This window comes from Microtus pennsylvanicus, chromosome 9 (assembly GCF_037038515.1).
Source record: "Microtus pennsylvanicus isolate mMicPen1 chromosome 9, mMicPen1.hap1, whole genome shotgun sequence".
Classification (NCBI taxonomy): domain Eukaryota; kingdom Metazoa; phylum Chordata; class Mammalia; order Rodentia; family Cricetidae; genus Microtus; species Microtus pennsylvanicus.
This window is the reverse complement of record NC_134587.1, coordinates 107,342,153-107,363,925: the sequence shown is the minus strand read 5'-3', so window position 1 is coordinate 107,363,925 and position 21,773 is coordinate 107,342,153. Positions and strand designations below refer to the sequence as shown.

At 47.8% G+C, this 21,773-nt stretch overlaps 1 protein-coding gene across 1 annotated transcript; it reads left to right on the top strand.

Moving 5' to 3' along the window:
- Positions 1–137: 137 nt before the first annotated feature.
- Calr3 (calreticulin 3) lies at positions 138–21,019 on the top strand. Its single transcript, XM_075986980.1, has 9 exons — positions 138–280; positions 377–478; positions 5,184–5,387; positions 9,011–9,105; positions 14,326–14,514; positions 17,063–17,158; positions 17,735–17,866; positions 18,989–19,081; positions 19,695–21,019. The coding sequence occupies exons 1-9, from the start codon at positions 190–192 to the stop codon at positions 19,863–19,865; spliced, it is 1,173 nt and encodes a 390-aa protein (XP_075843095.1). The 5' UTR covers positions 138–189; the 3' UTR covers positions 19,866–21,019.
- Positions 21,020–21,773: the final 754 nt, after the last annotated feature.

Below are 21,773 nucleotides of genomic sequence, written 5' to 3'. Positions count from 1 at the left end.
CGCTCCACCCACCAATGAGCGCCTCAGGTCATAATCGCGAGGCGTCACGGGAGTGGTAGTTTCAATGTGCACTCTCAGGGACCCTCAGGTCACAATCGCTAGGCATGACGGGAGTTGTAGTTTTTGGGTCGCGACCGGTGGGCAGGGCAGACGCCTGAGAGCCAAAGAGCGAGATTCGCGCGCGCAAGGATGGCCCTGGCCCGGGTGTCGCTCTGGGTTATCTGCATGCTGCGCGTGGCGCTGGCCACTGTGTACTTCCAGGAGGAATTTCTAGATGGAGGTGAAGGCGATGGCCGTGGTGGCTGGCGTCCTCGTCCACCATCCGTGCTCATCATCCCTAGCACTTGGCAGCGCTAACCCTCCTGTCTCCCCACAGAGCGCTGGAGGAACCGCTGGGTGCAGTCCACCAATGACTCCCAGTTCGGCCACTTCAGAGTCTCGTCGGGGAAGTTCTATGGGCATAAAGAGAAAGACAAAGGTTAGTGTAGAGTGTGGAGCAAATAGAGTGGCGTTAGAAAGCCTCACGGGACCCGCTTAAGTCACGGCATTGAGTCACATGCAGGCTCTGTCCTACCTTGTACAGGTTTCCATTAAAATTGGTGGGGTTATTTTGGTTTTAGTTGAGACAGTCTCATGTAGCCCAAGATGGCCCTAACTCCCAGCGGTTTTCCTGGGCCAGCCTCTCAAGTACCGGTTACTTTTTATGTATCCTATGTATTTTTGAGGGAGGCTGTGTACCCTGAGCGTTGGAATGACAACCAAGTATTCAGGAGTCTTCTTGAGTACTGGAATGATAACTGGACCAGCAAGAACGACTGTTTTGGTACATTTTCAGTAGTTGCCCAAAATTGCCTCATTTCATGAAAGTTAGAACAAGGCTGTGGCACACACGTGTGAGAAAAATCACAAGTTCAAGACCAGTCTGGCTATGTATAGTGAGCTCTGGGCCAGCCTAAGATATAGTCAGATCTTGTCATAAAACAGACACAATCGAAATAAAAAATGGAGCCATCAAGATGGGTCAGCAGGTAAAGGAGTTTATAGCCAATCTTGATGACCTGAGTTTGATCCCCAGGACCCACAGGGTAGAAGGAGAGAATCTCTACCTACAAGTTGTCCTCTGACTGCTACACATGCTCCCACACTACAAAATAAGTAGATGTAATTTTTACTTTATTTTATTTTTATGAGATATGGTCTCTCTTTGTAGCCCTGGCTGCCCTGGGACTCAGTGAGATCTGCCTGCCTTGCTTCTGCCTCTCGAGTGCGGGGATTAAAGGCGTGCAGCACCATCCTGGCTAATAAATGTAAACTTTAGCTGGGTGATGGTGGCGCACACCTTTAATCCCAGCACTCGGGAAGCAGAGACAGGGGGATCTCTGTGAAATTGAAGGTAACTTGGTCTACAGAGTGAGTTCCAGGACAGCCAAGGCTGCACAGAGAAACCCTGTCTCAAATAAATAAGTAAATAAATATAGAGAGATGCTGGCAGGAGGATTAAAGGTCAAAGTCATTCTTAGCTACATAGCAAGTCAAGGACAACCTGGGCTAAATGAGAGCTTGTCTGGAGAAAAAAGATGTTTTTTCTGAGATAGGTTCTCTCTAGGAAGCCCAGGCTGGCCTGGGACTCCAGACTCTTCTGCCTCCGTCAGCCCCATGCCTGGCTCACAGGTGTAAGTCACTATGCTGGGAAGTTTCATTTTGGTTTCTCTGTATAACAGCCCTAGCTGTCTTGGAAATTGCTCTGTAGACCAGGTTGACCTCGAATCTTAGAGATCCACCAGCCTCTGGAGTGCTGTGGTTAAAGGCTTGAGCCCCCACTGCCGGGCTGGGGAAGTTTTTATTGAAACATCTGCACCACAGATGAAATGCAGTCACAGCAGCTCATTTGCATATCCCTTGGATGCTACAAAGTAGCTCAAGAATTGAGACAGAGACCTGGTGACCCACTAGGTCTAAAATGTACCCCATCCAGAGTGGGGGTGGGGCTCAGTCTTGCCTAGCATGCCCAGAGCCTCTGCACTACAGAAACGGTGTGGTGTGGAGAGAGCAGAAGGAAGGCGGTGGGGGGGGGGATGTGGGGGGAGAAAGGTCAGAACTTCCAGCTAAGAAGCCAGCAGCTGGTGCTTTGGAGGCAAAGGCAGGCGGATTTCTGCATTCGAGACCAGCCTGGTCTACTGAGGTCCAGGACAGCCAGGGCTACATAGTGAGACCCTGTCTCAGAGGGAGAAAAAAAAGTAGTATCAATAATAATATAAAATAATTTAAAAAGCAGAAACAGCCCCCCCCCCCCCAGCTCTATGACTAAAGTGGGTAAAACAAGCCAACTATGGCATGGATGAGCCAGAGGATGTGGCTGTCTACCCACTGATTGTTCTGTCCCACAAAACCCTCTTGAGTAAGAACAACAGATCGGGCCTGGTGCCTGGGGCTCTGGAAATCTGGATTCCCTGCATGGTCTCCAAGGACCATGACCTAGCAGTCACAGATGGAAAGATGGTAACAGGAGAGAATATGGCACCTAGACACAGAAGTGAGGAATTGCGTGACCCTTGGGATTGCCTGGCTGTGGGGGTAGGAGTGGGGTGGGGCTCTGAATCTCATGTGGGAATAGGGAGCTAGCTTGGAGTTGAGGCTTAGGTGTGTGGATCAACACCAAATTTGGACCCTTGAGGTAAAGGAGCTTGATACCAAGACTAACTCCCCACGTATGCCCTGGGACCCACATGGTCTAACTCCCCGCGTGAGCCCTGGAACCCACATGGTCTGACTCCCCGCGTGAGCCCTGGGACCCACATGGTCTGACTCCCCGCGTGAGCCCTGGGACCCACATGGTCTGACTCTCCGCGTGAGCCCTGGGACCCACATGGGATGTTGGTCCTGGGGTATATAAGAATGCAAGCTGAGCAAGCCATGGGGAGAAAGCCAGCAGGACCCCACTCAGACTTCACAGCAAGCACCCTGACCTGCTGAGTCATCTTAACCTGCTGTGTTGATTTTGAGGTGGTTTCGTGTAGCCAAGACTGGCCTCGAACGCCTGGCCCTCTGACTCCTCCCGGTTACTTGGATATCCCACTCCCACTCTATGTGTTGCTGGGGATGGAGCCCAGGTCTCCTGCACAGTAGCTTAGGAATTTTATAACATAAAGTCTAACAGTGGTGGAATTGCGGATGTGGTCCAGGGGGAGAGCCGGTGCTGAGGATGTGCCAGGTCCTGTGTTCCCAGCACCTGGGAGGCAGAGACAGGGGATCTCTGAGTTCAAAGCCAGCGTGGTCTACAAATCGAATTCCAGGACAGCCAGAGTTACATAGTGAGACTCTGTCTCAAAAAGAGTGTATTTTTGTAAATTGCGCGCGCCTGTGTGTGTGTGGTATGTGTGTGTACCAGGCACGTGTGATAGTGTAGAGGGCAGAAGTGCCCTGACATGTATATGGAAATTAGAAGACAGCTTTTGGAGTTGGCCTTCTTTCTATGACATGGGTCCTCAATTGTCTAACTCCGGCCATCAGGCTTGGTCACAAGCACCTTTACCCACTGGGCCCTCTCACTGGCCCCAGCAAAGGATGTATCTTAAGTCCATAGGTGTCTGGGTGTGTGAAGTGCAGGTCTCGACAGCAGAGAGCTTGTTATGGTATACTTCAGCACAAGGCTGTAGGTGGAGGTTTCCTGTCCTGACTGTGTTGGGTCCAGGAGGGTCGCACAAAGATGGGAACAGACCACCAAAGTCTAATAAACCAGAAGCAAACTTTGTTCCAAAAACCAGATTCCAGGAAAACCAAAAGCAAACGTAATTTAAAAAAATAAAAAAAAACACTGCAGGGCACAGAAGCTTATTGGCTAGCTGAGACCACAGCCAGAGATGGTGTTTGTTAGACTGTGGCAAAAGGCCAGTTTCTGAACCAATCTTTTTATAGTAGGGCCACCAACTATTAGGTCTGAACAAAGGGGTTTTTACAATCTTTCCCAGGTCAGTCAGCATAGACCCTAAGGAGAGGAGTGAGTTCTACCGTCAATGGGTAACTAGGCAGCTATCATGAAATGTATTTCAGAGGAAATTACAGTGAAAGTCACTAATTGCAAGAAAACAGATGTCTTTAGCAATTAGTTAGAAAAGGGGACTGCTAGCAATATCAGAAGGTTAACAAATTAGAATTAATTGGTTCTTAGGCTGGGAACTTAGAAGATAGCAGAAAGTTCTTCACACTTTCTCAAGGTAAAGCTCAGATACAGACTGCCATACTTTTCAACCCCCATTATCAGAGCTCAATAGCCAAACCAGGTGTTTGCACCCGTGTCCTCTGTCTCTCCCAGTTCCTCCAGGCAGTGCATACTGGAGCCCCTTGCCTCCCCTTTGATGGTCCAGTTTCCCATAACAGAGACAATGTCTAACCCAGACGTCACGTATCTCTGTCTCCTAGAGGTTAACTCAGTTCATACCTGTCGTTTATCAAGGATGGCCAGGACGTTACTCTTAAGTTTGCAGAGAGAAGCTCTGGCCTTGTAAATAGAACAGCCAGTTGTAAAATGAAATGACCTAGGCTGATGGAGGCTTCCTAAGCATCTGAGAAAATAGTTCACTGTGAATGACTGATCCTTGATCTGCTGAGAAAGCTGCGGACAGTCTGTTCTCATTCTCCTAGACTTATAGCTTTATATTTCTTTATTTCTACATTCCTATTTCTGGAATCTACATTTTTATTTTCTTATTCTTGGACTCTTCAACTGCCTGGTCCCAAATAACCACTCAGAGGCTTAATATTACTTATAAATGTTCAGCTGATAGCTCAGGCTTGTTACTAGCTAACCCTTACATTTAAATCAACCTATTCCTAGTAAAATCTATGTGTTGCCATGGCTTTACCTGTCCTCTAGCATGTCTGCTGGGTGGCTGGCTGGCGTCTCTCTGACTCTGCCCTCCTTCTTCCCATCATTCTCAGTTTGGTTTTCGCTCCTAACTTCCTGCCCAGCTACTGGCCTGTCAGCTTTTTATTAAGCAATGAGAGTAACACATAATCATGGTGTAGAAAAGGACTGTTCCACAGCACACTACGGCTGCTTTGTGCACAGTAGGTAATGCAGACAGGACCTCTGCTATTGGAGGGTCACTGGAGTCATGAATTTATGGTCCTACAAGTTGCCGAGTTCGTCGTCTGATGCAATCACACTCGTTTTCTGTTGGAAGGCCTGCAGACAACTCAGAACAGCAGGTTCTATGCCATCTCTGCGAGCTTCAAGCCATTCAGCAACAAAGGGAAGACCCTGGTAATTCAGTACACAGTGAAGCATGAGCAGAAGATGGACTGTGGCGGTGGCTACATCAAGGTATTTCCCTCCGACCTGGATCAGAAGAATTTGAACGGAAAGTCTCAGTACTACATCATGTTTGGTGAGTTCAGCAGGGAGGGCAAGCGTTTCCAGCTTCACACCGAGGCTCTGCCGACAGAACTAACGGAGTAGTATTGAACCTATCTGACCCAAGGTTTGCAGCACTGTTAATAAACCAACACAGGCTGATGTTCTCGGGACTAAGAATCAAAAAGCCACCAAGCGGTGGTGGCACACGCCTTTAATCCCAGCATTCGGGAGGCAGAGCAGGTGGATCTCTGTGATTCGAGGCTAGCCTGGTCTACAGAGTGAATGCCAGGACAGATCCCAAAAATACACACAGAAATCCAAAAAATCAAAAAGCCAAAGGACTCTGATTCTGAACCTGGGGTTTTTGTTTTTAATTCATTTAATTTACATGCATGTGTGTGCAGCATGTACGTGCAGATGACTGCAGAGGTCAGAAGAGGCCATCAGTTTCCCTGGAACTCCAGTTACAGGCAGTTGTGAGCCATCATATAGGTACTGGGAACAGAACCTGGGTCCTCTGCAAGAGCAGCCAGAGCTCTTTATGGCTGAGCCATTCCTGCAGCTCCAGAAACTTGAGGGAGTCAGCTTTTTCCTTCCTCTATTTGAGTTCTGGGAATTGAATTCAGACCGTCAGGTTTCACTCAGGCTTCACGGCAAGTGCCTTCACCTGCTGGTCATCTCACTCGCTGGTCCTCAATGTGACTTTGTTTCAAGGTGTGAGCAGAAAACATACATTTAAAGAGTGAGATACTAGCCGGTCCGTGGGGCACTCTTAATCCCAGCACTTGGGAGGCAGAGGCAGGTGGATCTCTGTGAATTCAAGGCCAGCCTGGTCTACAGAGTGAGTTCCAGGACAGGTTCCAGAGTTACAGAGAAACCCTGTTTAGAATAACCAAAAACCAAAACCAAATCAAAACAAACCAAACAAACAAACAAAACAAAACAAAAACAGAAAAAGAGAAAGAGAGTGAGATGTTAATGGTGGTCATAAACACACCTCCCCATGGTAAACCCTGCCTCCCCAGCACCTAGGAGGGAGGCTGGGAGATTGAGAGCAGGATGCCAGCCTGGTTAAATAACAAGACCTGGCCTCCAGAGATTCAAGACATTGATAAAGTCTGGGGTTTCAGTGGGGACACGGGACAGTTAAGTCAACATACCTTCCCCAAAGTGACAAACTCTGGCTGCTGAAACAAGTCCAGACTGTCAGATAAAGGGAGGTGGACTTTCTGGCCCCTTCTCAGAGTGCAGTAAAGCTTGAAAGATTCCAAGTGTGGCTGGGGCTGCGCTCAGTTGCTAGCATGCCAGCTGCCTAGCATGCAGAAAGCTCTGGGTTTTCTCCATCCCTGGCACCTCAGAAAGCCGGCATCATCCCAGTTCTTGGGAGGTAGAGGCAGGAGGATCAGGAGTTTAAAGTCATCTTTAGCTACAGAGTTTATGGCCGGCCTGGGCTACAATGATACCCTGTCTCAAACCCCTCTAAAAATGTAGAAAATAAAAAAGATTGGGGAGATGGCTCGGGGGGTAACTCTATTTAAGTTTAAATCCCCAAAACTCACATAAAAAGCCAGATGTGACTGTGTGTGTCTGCAGTCCCAACACTGGGAGGTAAAGACAGGTAGACCCCTGATAACGCTTCAGGCTGGCCGTCTGGCTGGAAGGACCAGCTTCCGGCTCAGTCAGGGTCCTATCTCAAGAGTGTAAGATGGCAGCTGATAGAGAAAACCTCAAGTCTTCCTTCTGCCCTCAGCATGTGCACACAGGCAGAGCATTCTACACGTTCATGTGTGTTGACAGAGGTTTCTGTCCCACCCAGTCCCTCAATAAACACGCAGAAACTATATTATTTGCAATCCTGTTTGACCAATAGCTTAAGCATATTGCTAGCTAGCTCTTACATCAAGAATTAACCCATTTCTGTTATTTTATATTTTACCCTGAGGCATGGTCTACCAACAAGGTTCTAGCTAGCTGCTGTGTCTTTCTCCTCTGGAAGCTTCATGGTGTCTCTTTGACTCCGCCTTCTTTCTCCCAGTTTGGTCCTGTTGTCTCCATCGCCACCCCCAGCTCTACCCTATCACAGGCCAAGACATATTCTTTCTTTTTTTTTTGTTTTTTTTTCAAGACAGGGTTTCTCTGTAGCTTTGGTGCCTGTCCTGGAACTAGCTCTTGTAGACCAGGCTGGCCTCGAACTCCCAGAGATCCGCCTGCCTCTGCCTCCCGAGTGCTGGGATTAAAGGCGTGCACCACCACCGCCTGGCCCAAGACATATTCTTTATTCATTAACCAATACAAGCAACGCATATACAGAAGGACCTCCCACACCACATGTGTACGCATCACACATGCAAGCATGCATGTGCACACATATGCACACACACACACCTTGTGCTAAAATGATATAAATTCTTTGGGCTGCAATGTAGCCCAAATGATGACCACTTGATTGGCTAGTGTGAGACCCTCTGGGACCCACTCTCACCATTGTAAAAAAGCAAAAAGACAAAACAGCACAAAATGCCTTAGCTCTTTTTGTGCTTTTTGTCTTGTTTTGTTTTTTGAGACAGGGTTTCTCTGTAGCTTTGGAGCCTGTCCTGAAACTTGCTTTGTAGGCCAGGCTGGCCTTGAACCCACAGAGATCCGCCTACCTCTGCCCCCCAAGTGCTGGGATTAAAGGCGTGTGCCACCACCACCTGGCTTCTTTTTATGCTTTTTAAAATTGCATTTTATTTTCTTGTAATTTTTTATTTGAATTAAATCCAAACATTAAAATGAGTGTTTCTTATTTTAAAGGACATATATATTTGGGGACTGGAGAGGCAGCTCAGGGGTTCAGAATGCTTTCTGCTCTAGTGGAGGACCCCAATTCAGTTCTCACACCAGAGACAGGTGGTGGTTCCTAATCTCCTGTAACTCCAGATCCAGGGGATCTGGCTCCTCCTAGTGGCCACCACAGGTACTGGCACACACGTACACAGATTCGCAGAGTCACACACAGTCACACAAAATAATCCTTTCTAATTTATTTATGCGAGGCATGCATTGCCATAGTGCACATGCGGAGGTCAGAGGACACAGTGCAGGAGTGGGCTACCTCCCTCTCAGCCTTTTGAGCCTTCTCTCCAGCTCGCTGTTTTGCTCTGAGTCAGGAACTGTATGTGCCACCCAGGCTGGAATCGGTGATCTTCCTGCCTCGACCTCCCAGCACTGTGATCTCAGGGGTGGACACTGCCCAGTTGGGCCTTGTTTTCTTTCTTTAAAAATTTTAAAATGATTTCTTTTCATTTTATGTGTATTGCTGTTTTGTCTGCATGTGTGTCTGCGTTTGAGTGTCAGATCTTGGACTTACAGACAGTTGTGAGCTGCCTTGTGGTTGCTGGGAATTGAACATGGGTCCTGCAGAAGAGCAGTCAGTGGTCTTAACTCCAGCCCCCGGGGCCTTGTTTTCTTGTGTGTGCTGAGTCATATTGGGGTTGAAGGTGGCTTTGGCAGGAGGGAGCAGGCACCAGACCTCTGCTTCAGTGTCTTCTGGTGAAGTCAGAGTGCCCCGGACAGAAGCGTCTCCTCTCTGTGTTGGGGGAGGATGCTTAACTGAGTGTTTCTGTGTGCTGATGCAGTCTGGAAGAAAATTGAGAGCACCTAATTTTTTTTTAGGACCTGATATTTGTGGATTTGATATCAAGAAAGTTCATGTTATCTTATATTTCAAAAATCAGTATCATTCAAACAAGAAGCCGATCAGATGCAAGGTGAGCACACTAACATCACGGTGAGCACACTAACATCTCAGTGAGCAAGCAGCTCTCTCCATCTGCCCTCGTTCTCCTTCCCTCCCTTGCCCTCCTCCTTTATTCCTTTCTTTCTCTCCTTCCCTTATTTCTTTCCCTTTTTTTAAAGATTTATTTATTATGTATACAGTATTCTCAGTACTCTTCCTACAGGCCAGAAGAGGGCACAGATCTCATTACAGATGGTTGTGAGCCACCATGTGGTTGCTGGGAATTGAACTCAGGACCTTTGGAAGAGCAGCCAGTGCTCTTAACCACTGAGCCATCTCTCCAGCCCCCCCTTATTTCTTTTAAGCTTATTATTTGTAATTGTGTGTGTGTGTGTGTGTGTGTGTGTGTACACACATATTTGCGCACACAAATATTTGGGTTTTTTTTAAATATTTATTTATTTATCATGTATACAATATTCTGTCTGTGTGTATGCCGGCAGGCCAGAAGAGGGCACCAGACCCCATTACAGATGGTTGTGAGCCACCATGTGGTTGCTGGGAATTGAACTCAGGACCTTTGGAAGAGCAGGCAATGCTCTTAACCTCTGAGCCATCTCTCCAGCCCATGGGTTTTTTTTTTTAAAGATTTATTTATTTATCATGTATACAATATTCTGTCTGTATGCGTTCCTGCAGGCCAGAAGAGGGCACCAGATCTCATTACAGATGGCTGTGAGCCATCATGTGGTAGCTGGGAATTGAACTCAGGACCTTTGGAAGAGCAGGCAGTGCTCTTAACCACTGAGCCATCTCTCCAGCCCTTGTTTTTGTTTTTTTGAGACCTGGTTTCTCTGTAGCTTTGGAGCCTGTCCTGGAACTCACTCTGTAGACCAGGCTGGCATTGAACTCACAGAGATCCATCTGCCTGCTTCTGCCTCCCGAGTGCTGGGATTAAAAGCGTGCGCCACCACTGTCCGGCTCCTCGCTCAGATTTTAAGACAAATCAAAAGAGCTAGGCCTCATAGCATGGGCCTTTAATTTCAGTCCTAGGAATGCAGAGGCGGGAGGGTTTCTCTGAGTTTGAGGGCAGCCTGGTCTACACAGTGAGTTTGAGGGCAGCCTGGTCTACACAGTGAGTTGCAGACCAATCAGGACTACATAGAGAGACCTTATTTCAAAAAGGAGAGGTGGGGGAAGAGCAAAGGAGCCAGACTCACTTTGGGTGTGCTTATCACACAGTCTGGGACTGCGTGTGTAAATGACTATAAAGTGATGGGCAGAAATGCCATCCCCTGCCCGGAACATGTTAGCAGAAGATAAGGAAAGGCCGCTTTAAAGGGTCTGTCCCATACGATGCCTCCCTGGCTGGGTGGCTAATAAATCCTTCCCACCACCCCTAGGCATTTTACTCCTTCTGAGGGGAGTGGGAAATACCGTTTCTCTTCTGTCTAGTCCCTGATGACCAGGGGCACCTATACCTCTTTAGTTAGAATAAAACTCTCCTGATCAGTCCTAGAGTCAACAGAGGCAGGTGACACTGGCTGGGGCTTGAGGGCTCAGGGTGACACTGGAACTTGAGGACTTTGTGGGTTTGTTTCCATATTGAGATCAGGTCTCGCATAGCCCAGGCTGGTCTTAAACTTCCTGTTTATTTAAGGATGATCTTGAACTCCTGATCTTCCTGCTTCCACACCAGCATATTGGTTTGATTTTAAAGTCCTACACTAGCATAGGTTGGGACAGTGCTGTTGGGAAAGGCTACCTGACCATCTAGATAAGTGACTGAGTACAGAGAGACGCTACCTCAGTATGGAAGGTGGAGAGCCATTGAGGAAGACGTGTGACCTCAGTCCCCGGTTTCAACATGCAGGCACATACACATACAGGTGCCTTGCACACATATGCATTGTACACATACACACAGAGAAAAGAAATGTACAAGGGCTAGAGAGATGACTGTTCATGCAAAGAACCTGGGTTTGCTCGCAGCTCCCACACAGAAGCTCACAACCATCTGCAACTCCAATTCCAGGGAACAGAAACCATTTTCTGGCTTCTGCAGGCTGTGTTTATTGGAGGGGGGTGCATTCATTATGTAACCCTCGTTAGCTTGGTCTTAAATTCACAGAGATCTGTCTTCCTCTGCCTCCCAAAAGCTGGGCATTAATGGTGTGCGCCACCACATCTAGGAAAATAACAGCTTTTAATCATTTGTAAGGCTGCTTTCTGCATGCTTTTAAAAACATTCTTGTAGGGCTGGAGAGATGGCTCAGCGGTTAAGAGCATTGCCTGCTCTTCCAAAGGTCCTGAGTTCAATTCCCGGCAACCACATGGTGGCTCATGAGGTCTGGTGCCCTCTTCTGCAGAAATATTAAAAAAAATTCTTGTAGCCGGGTGGTGCATGCCTATTAATCCCAGCACTCAGGAGGCAGAGGCAGGTGGATCTCTGTGAGTTCGAGACCAGCCTGGTCTACAGAGCTAGTTCCAGGACAGGCTCCAAAGCCACAAAGAAATCCTGTCTCGAAAAACCAAAAAAAAAAAAAAAATTAACCCTGTCTCAAACCAAACCAAACAAACAAACAAAAAAAAAAACATTTTTTGTGTTCTGTTCACTCAAAGGCAGAGAAAATCTTCCAAGAATATGAGGGCTTGAGGCCGCTTTTAGCGTGGTGAGCAGAATCCTCCAGCCACACGTCACAGAATAGTCGTCACCAGCCTGAATATTATGGACTTGCCCCCATAACCTGCTGCCAGAGGACCTTCCCCTGCCTGCTTCCTCATATCAGCAAGGAGCTAGAACTGTGAAGAGCTCTATCAAAAACTGAAGACTAGGGAAAGAGATGACTCAGGGGTTAAGAGTGCAGAGGACCTGAGTTCAGATCCCACCACACATGTCAGGTGGCTCACAACTGCCTTACTCCACCATGTAGCCTCCAGTGCCCTCTTCTAGCTTCCACAGGCATCTGTATGCATAAGTGCACACACACGTGTGTGCGCGCGCACACACACACACTCTCACAGCAGCATGCACACACCAGAACTAGCCAGTTCTAGCTAGTCCTAGAACTAGTTCTGTAGACCAGGCTGATCTTGAACTCAGAGATCTGCCTGCCTCTGCCTCCTGAGTGCAGGGATTAAAGGTGAGCTCCACACACACACACATTTAACACAAAAACAATCTGAGAACAAGGGGTTCACAAGATGGTTCAGTGGGAAAACCCACCAAACCTGACAACCTGAGGTTGAACCCTGGACCCCACGTGGTGGAAGGAGAGACTTGACTTCCAAAAGTTCTAGTCTGTTCTGTCCTCCATACTCTAAGGATGCACATGTGTATACACAGATACACATGGATACAAATATAATATGTTATCATTATATTATAAATATATCTTATATGTATTATATATTCAGAGGACTAGGTTTCTAGCCCAGGTTCTGATGCTGGAAAGTTCCAGAACCATCCTCACATGACCTCTGGCTCCTAGTGCCCTGTCAGGAGTCCGGGTTTACAGCAGAGATTCTGTCAACTTTCTAACTGTAGAATCTGGAGATAGGGCAGTTCAGCGGGTAAGAGGTCTTGCTGCCAAATCTGAAACCTGAGTTCAATTCCTGGGCCTTACATGGTAGAAGAGGAAAACCCAAACATCCTCTGACCTCCAACTACCAAAGAAAATGTAACAAAAAGAGATCTGGAGAGATGTGGAGGGGCCTAGAAAGACAAGTTGAAAATGTTACTGTATTTTTTTTTAAACTCAGATAAAAAGATGACTTTGGCTGGGCAGTGTGGCCTTTAGTCCCAGCACTCTGGAGGCAGAGACAAGGTGGATCTCTGAGTTCGAGGCCAGCCTGGTTTACAGAAGGAGTCCTAGGACAGCCAGGGCTATGCAGAGAAACCCTATCTTGAAACAGCAACAACAAAAAAGTTGACTTTGGCATTTTAGGGTGTTGAAATGTAAAATTATAAACCTGTGAGCTCCAGCATAAACAACCAAAACCAATTTGTAATCTCAGCACTCAGGTTGAGGTAGGAGGATCACCGTGGGTTCCAGGTCAGCCTGGGCTCATCAGAGAACTCAGGGAGAGGCAGGGTTTGGTGACTGGCACTTGGCTGAAGCAGGAGGGCAGTTGCCAGTTGGAGTATACGGAGGAGTGAGCCACCGTCTCAAAAGGTGGGCTTGGGAAGGAGCTCAGAGAAGGAACTGCTTGTTGAAGAAGCAGCCCAGGGACTTGAGTATGAGCCCCAGCCTGTAAACCCAGGGCTGAGTCTGCGTCGTAAGGAGACAGCAGTCAGTCTAGCCCCGCTGTTGAGCTCCAGACACCCGGTGTCTGAAAATAAGGAGGGCAGAGATAGTGGGAGGAACCTGACCCGACCTCTGTCGTCCACGCAAATGCACTCAGACTAGTCAGAGACTTGTGGTCTCCCTGCCTCGGCCTGTGCCACCCCCAACACACCCAGCTCTGTTTTATCTGCACTGCCCTCTCTGTGTGTGCTGTGTGTGTGTAGGTGTGTGCTGTGTGTGTGTAGGTGTGTGCTGTGTGTTTACGTGTGTGCTGTGTGTGTGTAGGTGTGTGCTGTGTGTGTGTAGGTGTGTGCTGTGTGTGTGTAGGTGTGTGCTGTGTGTGTGTAGGTGTGTGCTGTGTGTGTGTAGGTGTGTGCTGTGTGTGTGTAGGTGTGTGCTGTGTGTGTAGGTGTGTGCTGTGTGTGTGTACGTGTGTGCTGTGTGTGTAGGTGTGTGCTGTGTGTGTGTAGGTGTGTGCTGTGTGTGTGTAGGTGTGTGCTGTGTGTGTGTGTAGGTGTGTGCTGTGTGTGTAGGTGTGTGCTGTGTGTGTACGTGTGTGCTGTGTGTGTAGGTGTGTGCTGTGTGTGTGTAGGTGTGTGCTGTGTGTGTGTAGGTGTGTGCTGTGTGTGTACGTGTGTGCTGTGTGTGTGTAGGTGTGTGCTGTGTGTGTATAGGTGTGTGCTGTGTGTGTGTAGGTGTGTGCTGTGTGTGTGTAGGTGTGTGCTGTGTGTGTGTACGTGTGTGCTGTGTGTGTAGGTGTGTGCTGTGTGTGTGTAGGTCACAGGACAGCTTGTGGGAGTCATTTCTCTCCTTCCACCAATGTGGGTCCTGTGGGTTGCATTTGGGTCACCAGGCTTGGTGGCAAGTGCCTTCCCCCAGTGAGCCATCTGCCACCCCTTGTTCCTGTTTTAAAGTACACATCTGGACACACAATAAAAGTGTTCCTCACCATGGCTTCTGTGCAGGTTGATGGCTTCACCCACCTCTACACCCTGATTTTAAGGCCAGATCTTTCTTACGAGGTGAAAGTTGACGGCCAGTCCATTGAGTCTGGCAGCATTGAGTATGACTGGAACCTGACATCGCTGAAGAAAGCAGAAACTCCCTCAGCAGAGTCTAGGGACTGGGACCAGGTGGACACTGGCCGAGCCCAGGTAGGTGGGCTGTAGCCTGGGATGCGGTGAGGGTCCCTGGGGCCTCCCTGCACTGCATCCCTGCCACACAGACCTCTCTCCCTGGGGACTGGCACACACTCAAGGGACTGCAGAAACAATTTTAATGGGGTGTTTGTTTTTCACAGAGACTCACTGTGTAGCCCTGGCTGACCAGGAGTTTACTATGTAGACCAGGTTGGCCTCGAACTCACAGAAGTCTACCTGCCTCTGCCTCACAGGTGGTACTAAAGGTGTGTGCCACCAGGCCTGGCCATTGTGGGGTTTTAGTCACACAGATATTAGGTCCAATGCAGGGACAGGCTCTCACAGGGAATAATAACAGCCCAAGATAGTTTGCTTCTGGCCTGCAGCTTTCTGGTGCTCCGTTGTCATGAGGTTTCTATGCAGCTTCTCCCCCTCATTCCCTGCTCCCACCCTAAAATTAGCTGAAGAGAGCGAAACCCATCATGGCTGCAACACAAACCAATAGACAAACAAAAGCCAGGTGGGCACACGTGTCGCTTGGTGGGGCACACGGGTCGCTTGGTGGGATTGGTGTCCTACAGCCTTGGTGTCTTCGTTAGGGTGACTATCACTGTGATGAAACTCCATGGCCAAAGCAACTTGGGGAGGAAAGGGTTCCATCCTGAAGGGAGTCAGGACAGGAACTCACACAGGGCAGGAACCTGGAGGCAGGGGCTGATGCAGAGGCTGTGGAGGCCATTGCTTACGGGCTTGCTCCTCATGGTTTGCTCAACCTGCTTCTTTTTCTGTTTGTTTTTGAGACAGGGTTTCTCTAAGTACCTCTAGAACTCACTCTGTAGACCAGGTTGGCCCCGAATTCACAGAGATCTGACTCTGCCTCCCGAGCGCTGAGACTAAAGGAATGTGTCACCACTTCCTGGCTCAGCCTGCTTTCTTATAGAACCCAGGGCCACCAGCCCAGGGATGGCATTATCCACAATGGGCTGAGCTCTCCCCATCAACCACTAATTAAGATGGCCAGAGAGGTGGCTCAGTGGTTGATTAAGAGCACTGACTGCTCTTAACTATAAGGAAAAGAAAAGAAAACTGCCTACGATCCAGACTTATGGAGGAATGTCCTTCCTCCCTCCTCCTTCCTTCCTTCCTTGGTGAGGGAGAATTGTCTGTCAATCATGTTTTAAATAAACGCTGATTGGGTCAGATCACCGCAGAAGCAGGATATGACTTGCCACACTGAAAGAGGTACCAAGCCATGTGGCTAACCTAGATAAGAATAATGGGTTAATATAAGCTACCAGAGCTAATAAAAAGCCTGAGCTAATGGGCCAATCCGTTTTTAAGTTATGGAGACCTATGGAGATTTTCTTTGGGACTAAACAGCTGCAGGAGCTGGGCAGGGCATAAACCCCCAACAAGCAGGACCTAATGCTACACTTCCTTCCTTCCTTCTTTCCTCCCCTCCCCTCTCTCTCTCCCTTTCTCTGCCTTGAAACTCAGAGGTCCTCTTGCCTCTGCACCCCAAGTTCTGGGCTCAATGGTGTGCACCACCAGCCTATGGAAGCATTTTCTTTATTTTCTTTTTTTTTTAGTTTATAAACTGATTGGCCTATTAGCTCAAACTTCTTATTAACTTGTATAACTTATATTAGCCCATTATTCTTATCTATGCTAGCCACATGGCTCGGTACCTTTTTTCAGCAAGGCAATCACATCTTGCTTCTTCTGCGGCGGACTCACCTGGAAGCATTTTCTTAATTGAGGCTTCCTCCTCTCAGATGACCCCAGCTTGTGTTAAGTTGACATAAACTCCCCAGCACACTTGGAAACCACTCTAGTGAACAGGAGAAGATATGTGACGGGAGTTAGGGACCTGGCCTGCCAATCTGTTTCTAGGTTTTTCCAGCCTATATGCTGCTGCCCACCATCTTCCGTAGGCCATCTGAGCTCTGTCCCAGCTCCACTGAGCATGTTGGCTCCTTAGGTCCCCCTGCCATCTACACTAAAGAATTTTCTGGGGGTGGTGAGATGGCTCAGCAAGAAAAGTGCTTGCTGCTAAGCAATGAGGACCTGAATCTGATCCCTGGATGTTGTTGGTTCCCAGCTGCTCAGCTCCAAAATAATTAAATCACTGCTTGGCCCATTGGCTCTAGCTTCTTATTGGCTAACTCTTACATATTAATTTAACACATTTCTATTCTGTGTATTGCCACGAGGCTGTGGCTTACTGGGTAAAGTTCCAGCGTCTGTCTCCAGTGGGGCTACATGGCTTCTACCTATTCTGCCTTTCTTTCTCCCAGCATTCTGTTTAGTTTTCCCAGCCTAGCTAAGTTCTGCCTTGCTATAGGTCCAAAGCAGTTTCTTTATTCATTAGTGGTAATCACAGCATCCAGAAGGGACTCCCACATCACCTGGAACCCACGTGGAGGGAGAGAACTGACTCCAGCGAGTTGTCTTCTGACCGCCACATGCACACATATGCATAACAAATGTAATACAAACATTTTAAAAGCTTTCCTTTTTCCAATGTGCCTCTGGTGTCATGCTTTCCTTTCTATATTTGAAGGACTGGGAAAAGCATTTTCTGGATGCGGGTGCCAGCAAGCCAAGCGATTGGAACAGTGAACTGGATGGGGACTGGCTGCAAAAGCCACCATACCAGGTGTGTGGCTTCTTCCTGCAATGACTCTGGACCCTGGTAGTGGTCCTTACCTCTGTCCCCACCTGTGCTGTTAGAAAAGAATATTTTCAGTGTCACAGGAAGTAAAAGTAACCTGGCAAGGCAACTTCTTTTTGTGAAAAGGACACATCGTGACCCAAGCTTGCTAGCAAGCACATGCGCAGGAAGTTCATTTTGTTTTTATTCTAACACAGGTGGTGACTGTGTCTCAAGGGAACCTGATCATACAGTCTTTTGAGGTTGGCTACTTTTGAAAGAGTTTATGCAAAGGAAATGAAGGGAAGGGGAAAGGGATTGGGTAGCTGCAGGCTATCAAGTTCCAAGAATTAGGGGCAGAGTGCTTTTTAAAAAAAATGTTTTTAACCAGGTCAGGGAAGCTAAACGATTTGCATGTTGTTTTTTTTTTAAGTAGGGGAAATGAAAAGACTTGAATTCCTTTTATAAGTTGCAGAAAAGAATATTGGCCCTTGGTGGACTAGCCACCTTGGATAGGAAAAAACAAGAAACAAACATTTCTGGTGCCTGTGATCCAAGCCTGGCAAGCATCTACCTTTCTAGGATGGCCTGAAACCTGAGGGCATCGATAAAGATGTGTGGCTCCATCAGCAGATGAAGCCTGCCCACTACCTGACGCAGTACGACCTCTCAGAGTTCGAGAACATCGGTGCCATTGGTCTGGACCTGTGGCAGGTGACTTGGCTTTAAGTTTGCTTTGCTCTAATAGCTCTGGGCTGGACCTTGCTTTGTAGCCCAGGTTGGCCTTGAAATCATTATCTTTTTGCCTCGGCTCCCTGAGTGTTGGGATGCTAAGCATATGCCACATAGCCTGCTGATTTAATAACTTGAACTTTAACATAACCCGCTTAGTACACTGTCGTGTGTGTGTGTGTGTGTGAGAGAGAGAGAGAGAGAGAGAGAGAGAGAGAGAGAGAGAGAGAAGATGTCTAGTGTCTAACTATATCACTCTGTCTTACTCCTTTGAGAGAGGGTACCTGGAGCAAGTATGGCATCCAGTGAGCTCCAGCATCCCCTGCCTCTGTTCTTCCTACCCGCCCCCCCCAATACTGGGAGTCGTAGGCACCTGCACAACCATATCTGGTTTTCCATATGGGTGCTGGAGATTTGAACTCAGGTCCTAAATGCTTTCTCAGTGAGCATCCTCACCTATTGAGCTATTTCTCCAGCCCTTGATGTATTATTTTTATAGCTGTGTGTGAATTGTGTATGTGCACATGCGTGCAAGTGTCCTTGGAGGCCAGAAGAGGGTGTCTGATCCCATGGAGCTGGAGTTCCAGGCTGTCATGAGACACCTGGTTGGATCCTATGACCTGAACTCCAGTCTGCTGCAGGAGTGGCAAGCACTCTTAGCCTCCAGCCCTCTCTGGAGCCCCAGCCTGTAGTTACTTTTCATTGAACACTTTTGTTATCATTGGCAGTTGCATGTGGTCTTGAAGACACAGCATGTGCCTGACACCTCTGCCCTGCAGCAGCCCCGTCCTTTGGAGCTGAATGTCACTCCTGTCAGCTGTGGGATGTGCACTAGGGGTGGTGCCTGGGCTTCTGTCCCAGCTAGCCCCCAGTTGATGTGCACTAGCCACACTTAGGTGCTAGTAGTGTAATCCAGGTCCTCCTGCATAGTAAGTGTGCTCCACCTTTGGGGCACCCCGAGCCCCACTGGATTAGGCTTTGCTATCGTAGAAATGGGTTTAACCACGGCCAATGACAGCTGATCATGGGTGCATACTGAACTAAGCTCCCCTGATCATGAGAAAGGTCCATTGCCCACTGATGAGGGCCCATTTCCATCCATAGGTGAGATCTGGAACCATCTTTGATAACTTCCTGATCACGGATGATGAAGAGTATGCAGAGCGGTTTGGCAAGGCCACCTGGGGGGAGACCAAGGTAGGCATAAAACACCGAGCTCACTTTTTTGTTGTTGTTGTTGGTTTGAGACAAGGAGGCATTCTGTATACCACGCTGATCTCAAACTTACCCTCCCCTGCCTCCCAAGTGCTAGGCTAAAGGTGTGCACCACCAAGCCTGGCTTTCTTTCTTGTCTGTAATTAATCTGCACATGAGTGCGGTGTCCACAGAGGCCATCAGACGGAGCTGGATCAGTCGTGAGCTGCCTTGTGTGGGTGCTGAGCACTGCCTCAGGTCCTCGGAAGAGCAGTATGCCTGAGCCATCCTGCGGCCCTTGTCTCCTTGAGAGGGGGGGGCCTTGGTAGAGCTTTGCCTGCAGTGGAACTCACCACATCACTCACAGGAGTCTACTCTTCTGTGTGCTTCCCAAGTAACAGCGCTGTGACAGCAGACTGGCCTTCACCTTGCTGTCGGGGTGACCTGACTTCCTATCCCTGTGCCTGTGTGCAGGTGCACCATCACACCCAGTTTTTCCCAGTCCAGTGCTAGGCAAGCATTAACTGAGGCGTAAGCACTCTACCAGCTGAATTCACACGCTCTTGTGTGTGAGCCCCAGCCCCAGCTCTGGCCGCTCCTACTCTTGTCCCTCCAGGGTCCAGAAAAGGAGATGGATGCCATACAGGCCAAGGAAGAAGTGAAAAAAGCCCGCGAGGAGGATGAGGAGGAGCTGCTGACGGGGAAGTTCCGCCAGGAGCTGCTGACGGGGAAGTTGCGCAGGCACGACAACCATTTCAGCAGATTCCACAGGCAAGGCGAGCTGTAGTCATCCCCACTCTGCATGCAGAGGACTGGCCCAGCCTCCACTAATACACTCTGAATGTCACACGTTTGCATGGTCATTTTTCCAGTTCCTGAAAAACAATTCCATGTGTGTGCTGGGGTCCCCTAATTTCCCCCAGTGTACAAATCAGGTTTCCCTCGGCTGCCTCTGGGGCGCACACCTTTAATCTCAGGACTTCGAGGCAGAGATCTCTGGGAGTTTCAGGCCAGCCTGGTTTATATTTCACATTCTAGGGCAGTCCTAGTTACATAGTGCGACATTGTCTTAAAAAAAGTTTTCTCTACAAAGAACAGACCACTGGAAGCCCGAGATCTGTAGCTGGCCATAAATGACACACCTTTTTAAACCTCTTAAATATTTTCATGAAATAAAAGATGGTAAAATGAAATTTTAAAAAATTATTTATTATGTATACAGTGTTTTGCCTGCATATATACCTGCAGGCCAGTAGAGGGTGCCAGATCTTATTACAGATGGTTATGAGCCACCATGTAGTTGCTGGGAATTGAACTCAGGTCCTCTTTAAGAGCAGACCGTGCTCTTAACCACTGAGTCATCTCTCCAGCCCGGTAAAATGAATTTTAAAAAATATTTTATTTTTTTTTACTTTAAAGATCTATTTTTTTAAAATTTGTGTGTCTCTGAGCGTTTCTGTGTGTTTGTTGTACCACATGCAGGTACCCATGGAGACCAGAAGAGGGCGTTGGATTCCCTGAAACTGGACTTACAGGTGGTTATGAGTCACCTGACATGGGTGCTGGGAACTGAACTCGTCCTCTGGAAGAGCAGCCAGTGCTCTTAACCACTGAGCCCCCTAGTTTTCTTTTAAATTATTTGAAAGATTTATTTATACTTAAGTGTTTTGTCTATGTGGTGCTTTGAATAAGAATAACTCCCATAGGTTCATATATTTAAATGTTAGGGAGTGGCACTATTAGAAAGGATAGGAGGTGTGGCCGTGTTGAAGGAGGCTTTGAGGTTCCAAAAACCCACATGTGGTCCAGTGTGTCTCTGACTGCTGTCTCTGGATTAGATAGAAGCTGCCAGCTGCTGCTCCAGTGCCATGTTTGCCTGCCATGATGGTCAAGGACTCTAGAATTCTGGAACTGTAACCCCCAATAAACTCTTCTATAAGCTGCCTTGGTTATGGTGTTTTTTATTGATATTTATTTTTTTCTTTTTTGGTTTATTGATATTTATTGAGCTCTACATTTTTCTCTGCTCCCCTCCCTGCCTTTCCCCTCCCCCCTTCAACCCTTGCCCAAGGTCCCCATGCTCCCAATTTACTCAGGAGATCTTGTCTTTTTATACTTTCTACTTCCCATGTAGATTAGATCTATGTCTCTCTTAGGGTCCTCATTGTTTTCTAGGTTCTCTGGGATTGTGGTTTGTAGGCTGGCTTTCCTTGCTTTATGTTTAAAAACCACCTATGAGTGAGTATATGTGATAATTGTCTTCATGTGTCTGGGTTACCTCTCTCAAAATAATGTTTTCTAGTTCCATCTATTTTCCTGCAAAATTCAAGCTGTCATTTTTTTTTTTTGCTGTGTAGTTTTCCATTGTTTAAATGTACCACATTTTCCTTATCCATTCTTCAGTCGAAGGGCATTTAGGTTGTTTCCAGGTTCTGGCTATGACAAACAAAGCTGCTATGAACATAGTTGAGCACATGTCCTTGTGGCACGATTGAGCATCCTTTGGATATATACCCAAAAGTGGTATTATTGGGTCTTGAGGAAGGTTGTTTCCTAATTTTCTGAGAACAGTGTTCCCTTTTCCCCACAACCTCTCCAGCATAAGTTGTCATCAGTGTTTTTGATCTTGGCCATTCTTTCAGGTGTAAGATGGAATCTCAGAGTTGTTTTGATTTGCATTTCTTTGATGACTAAG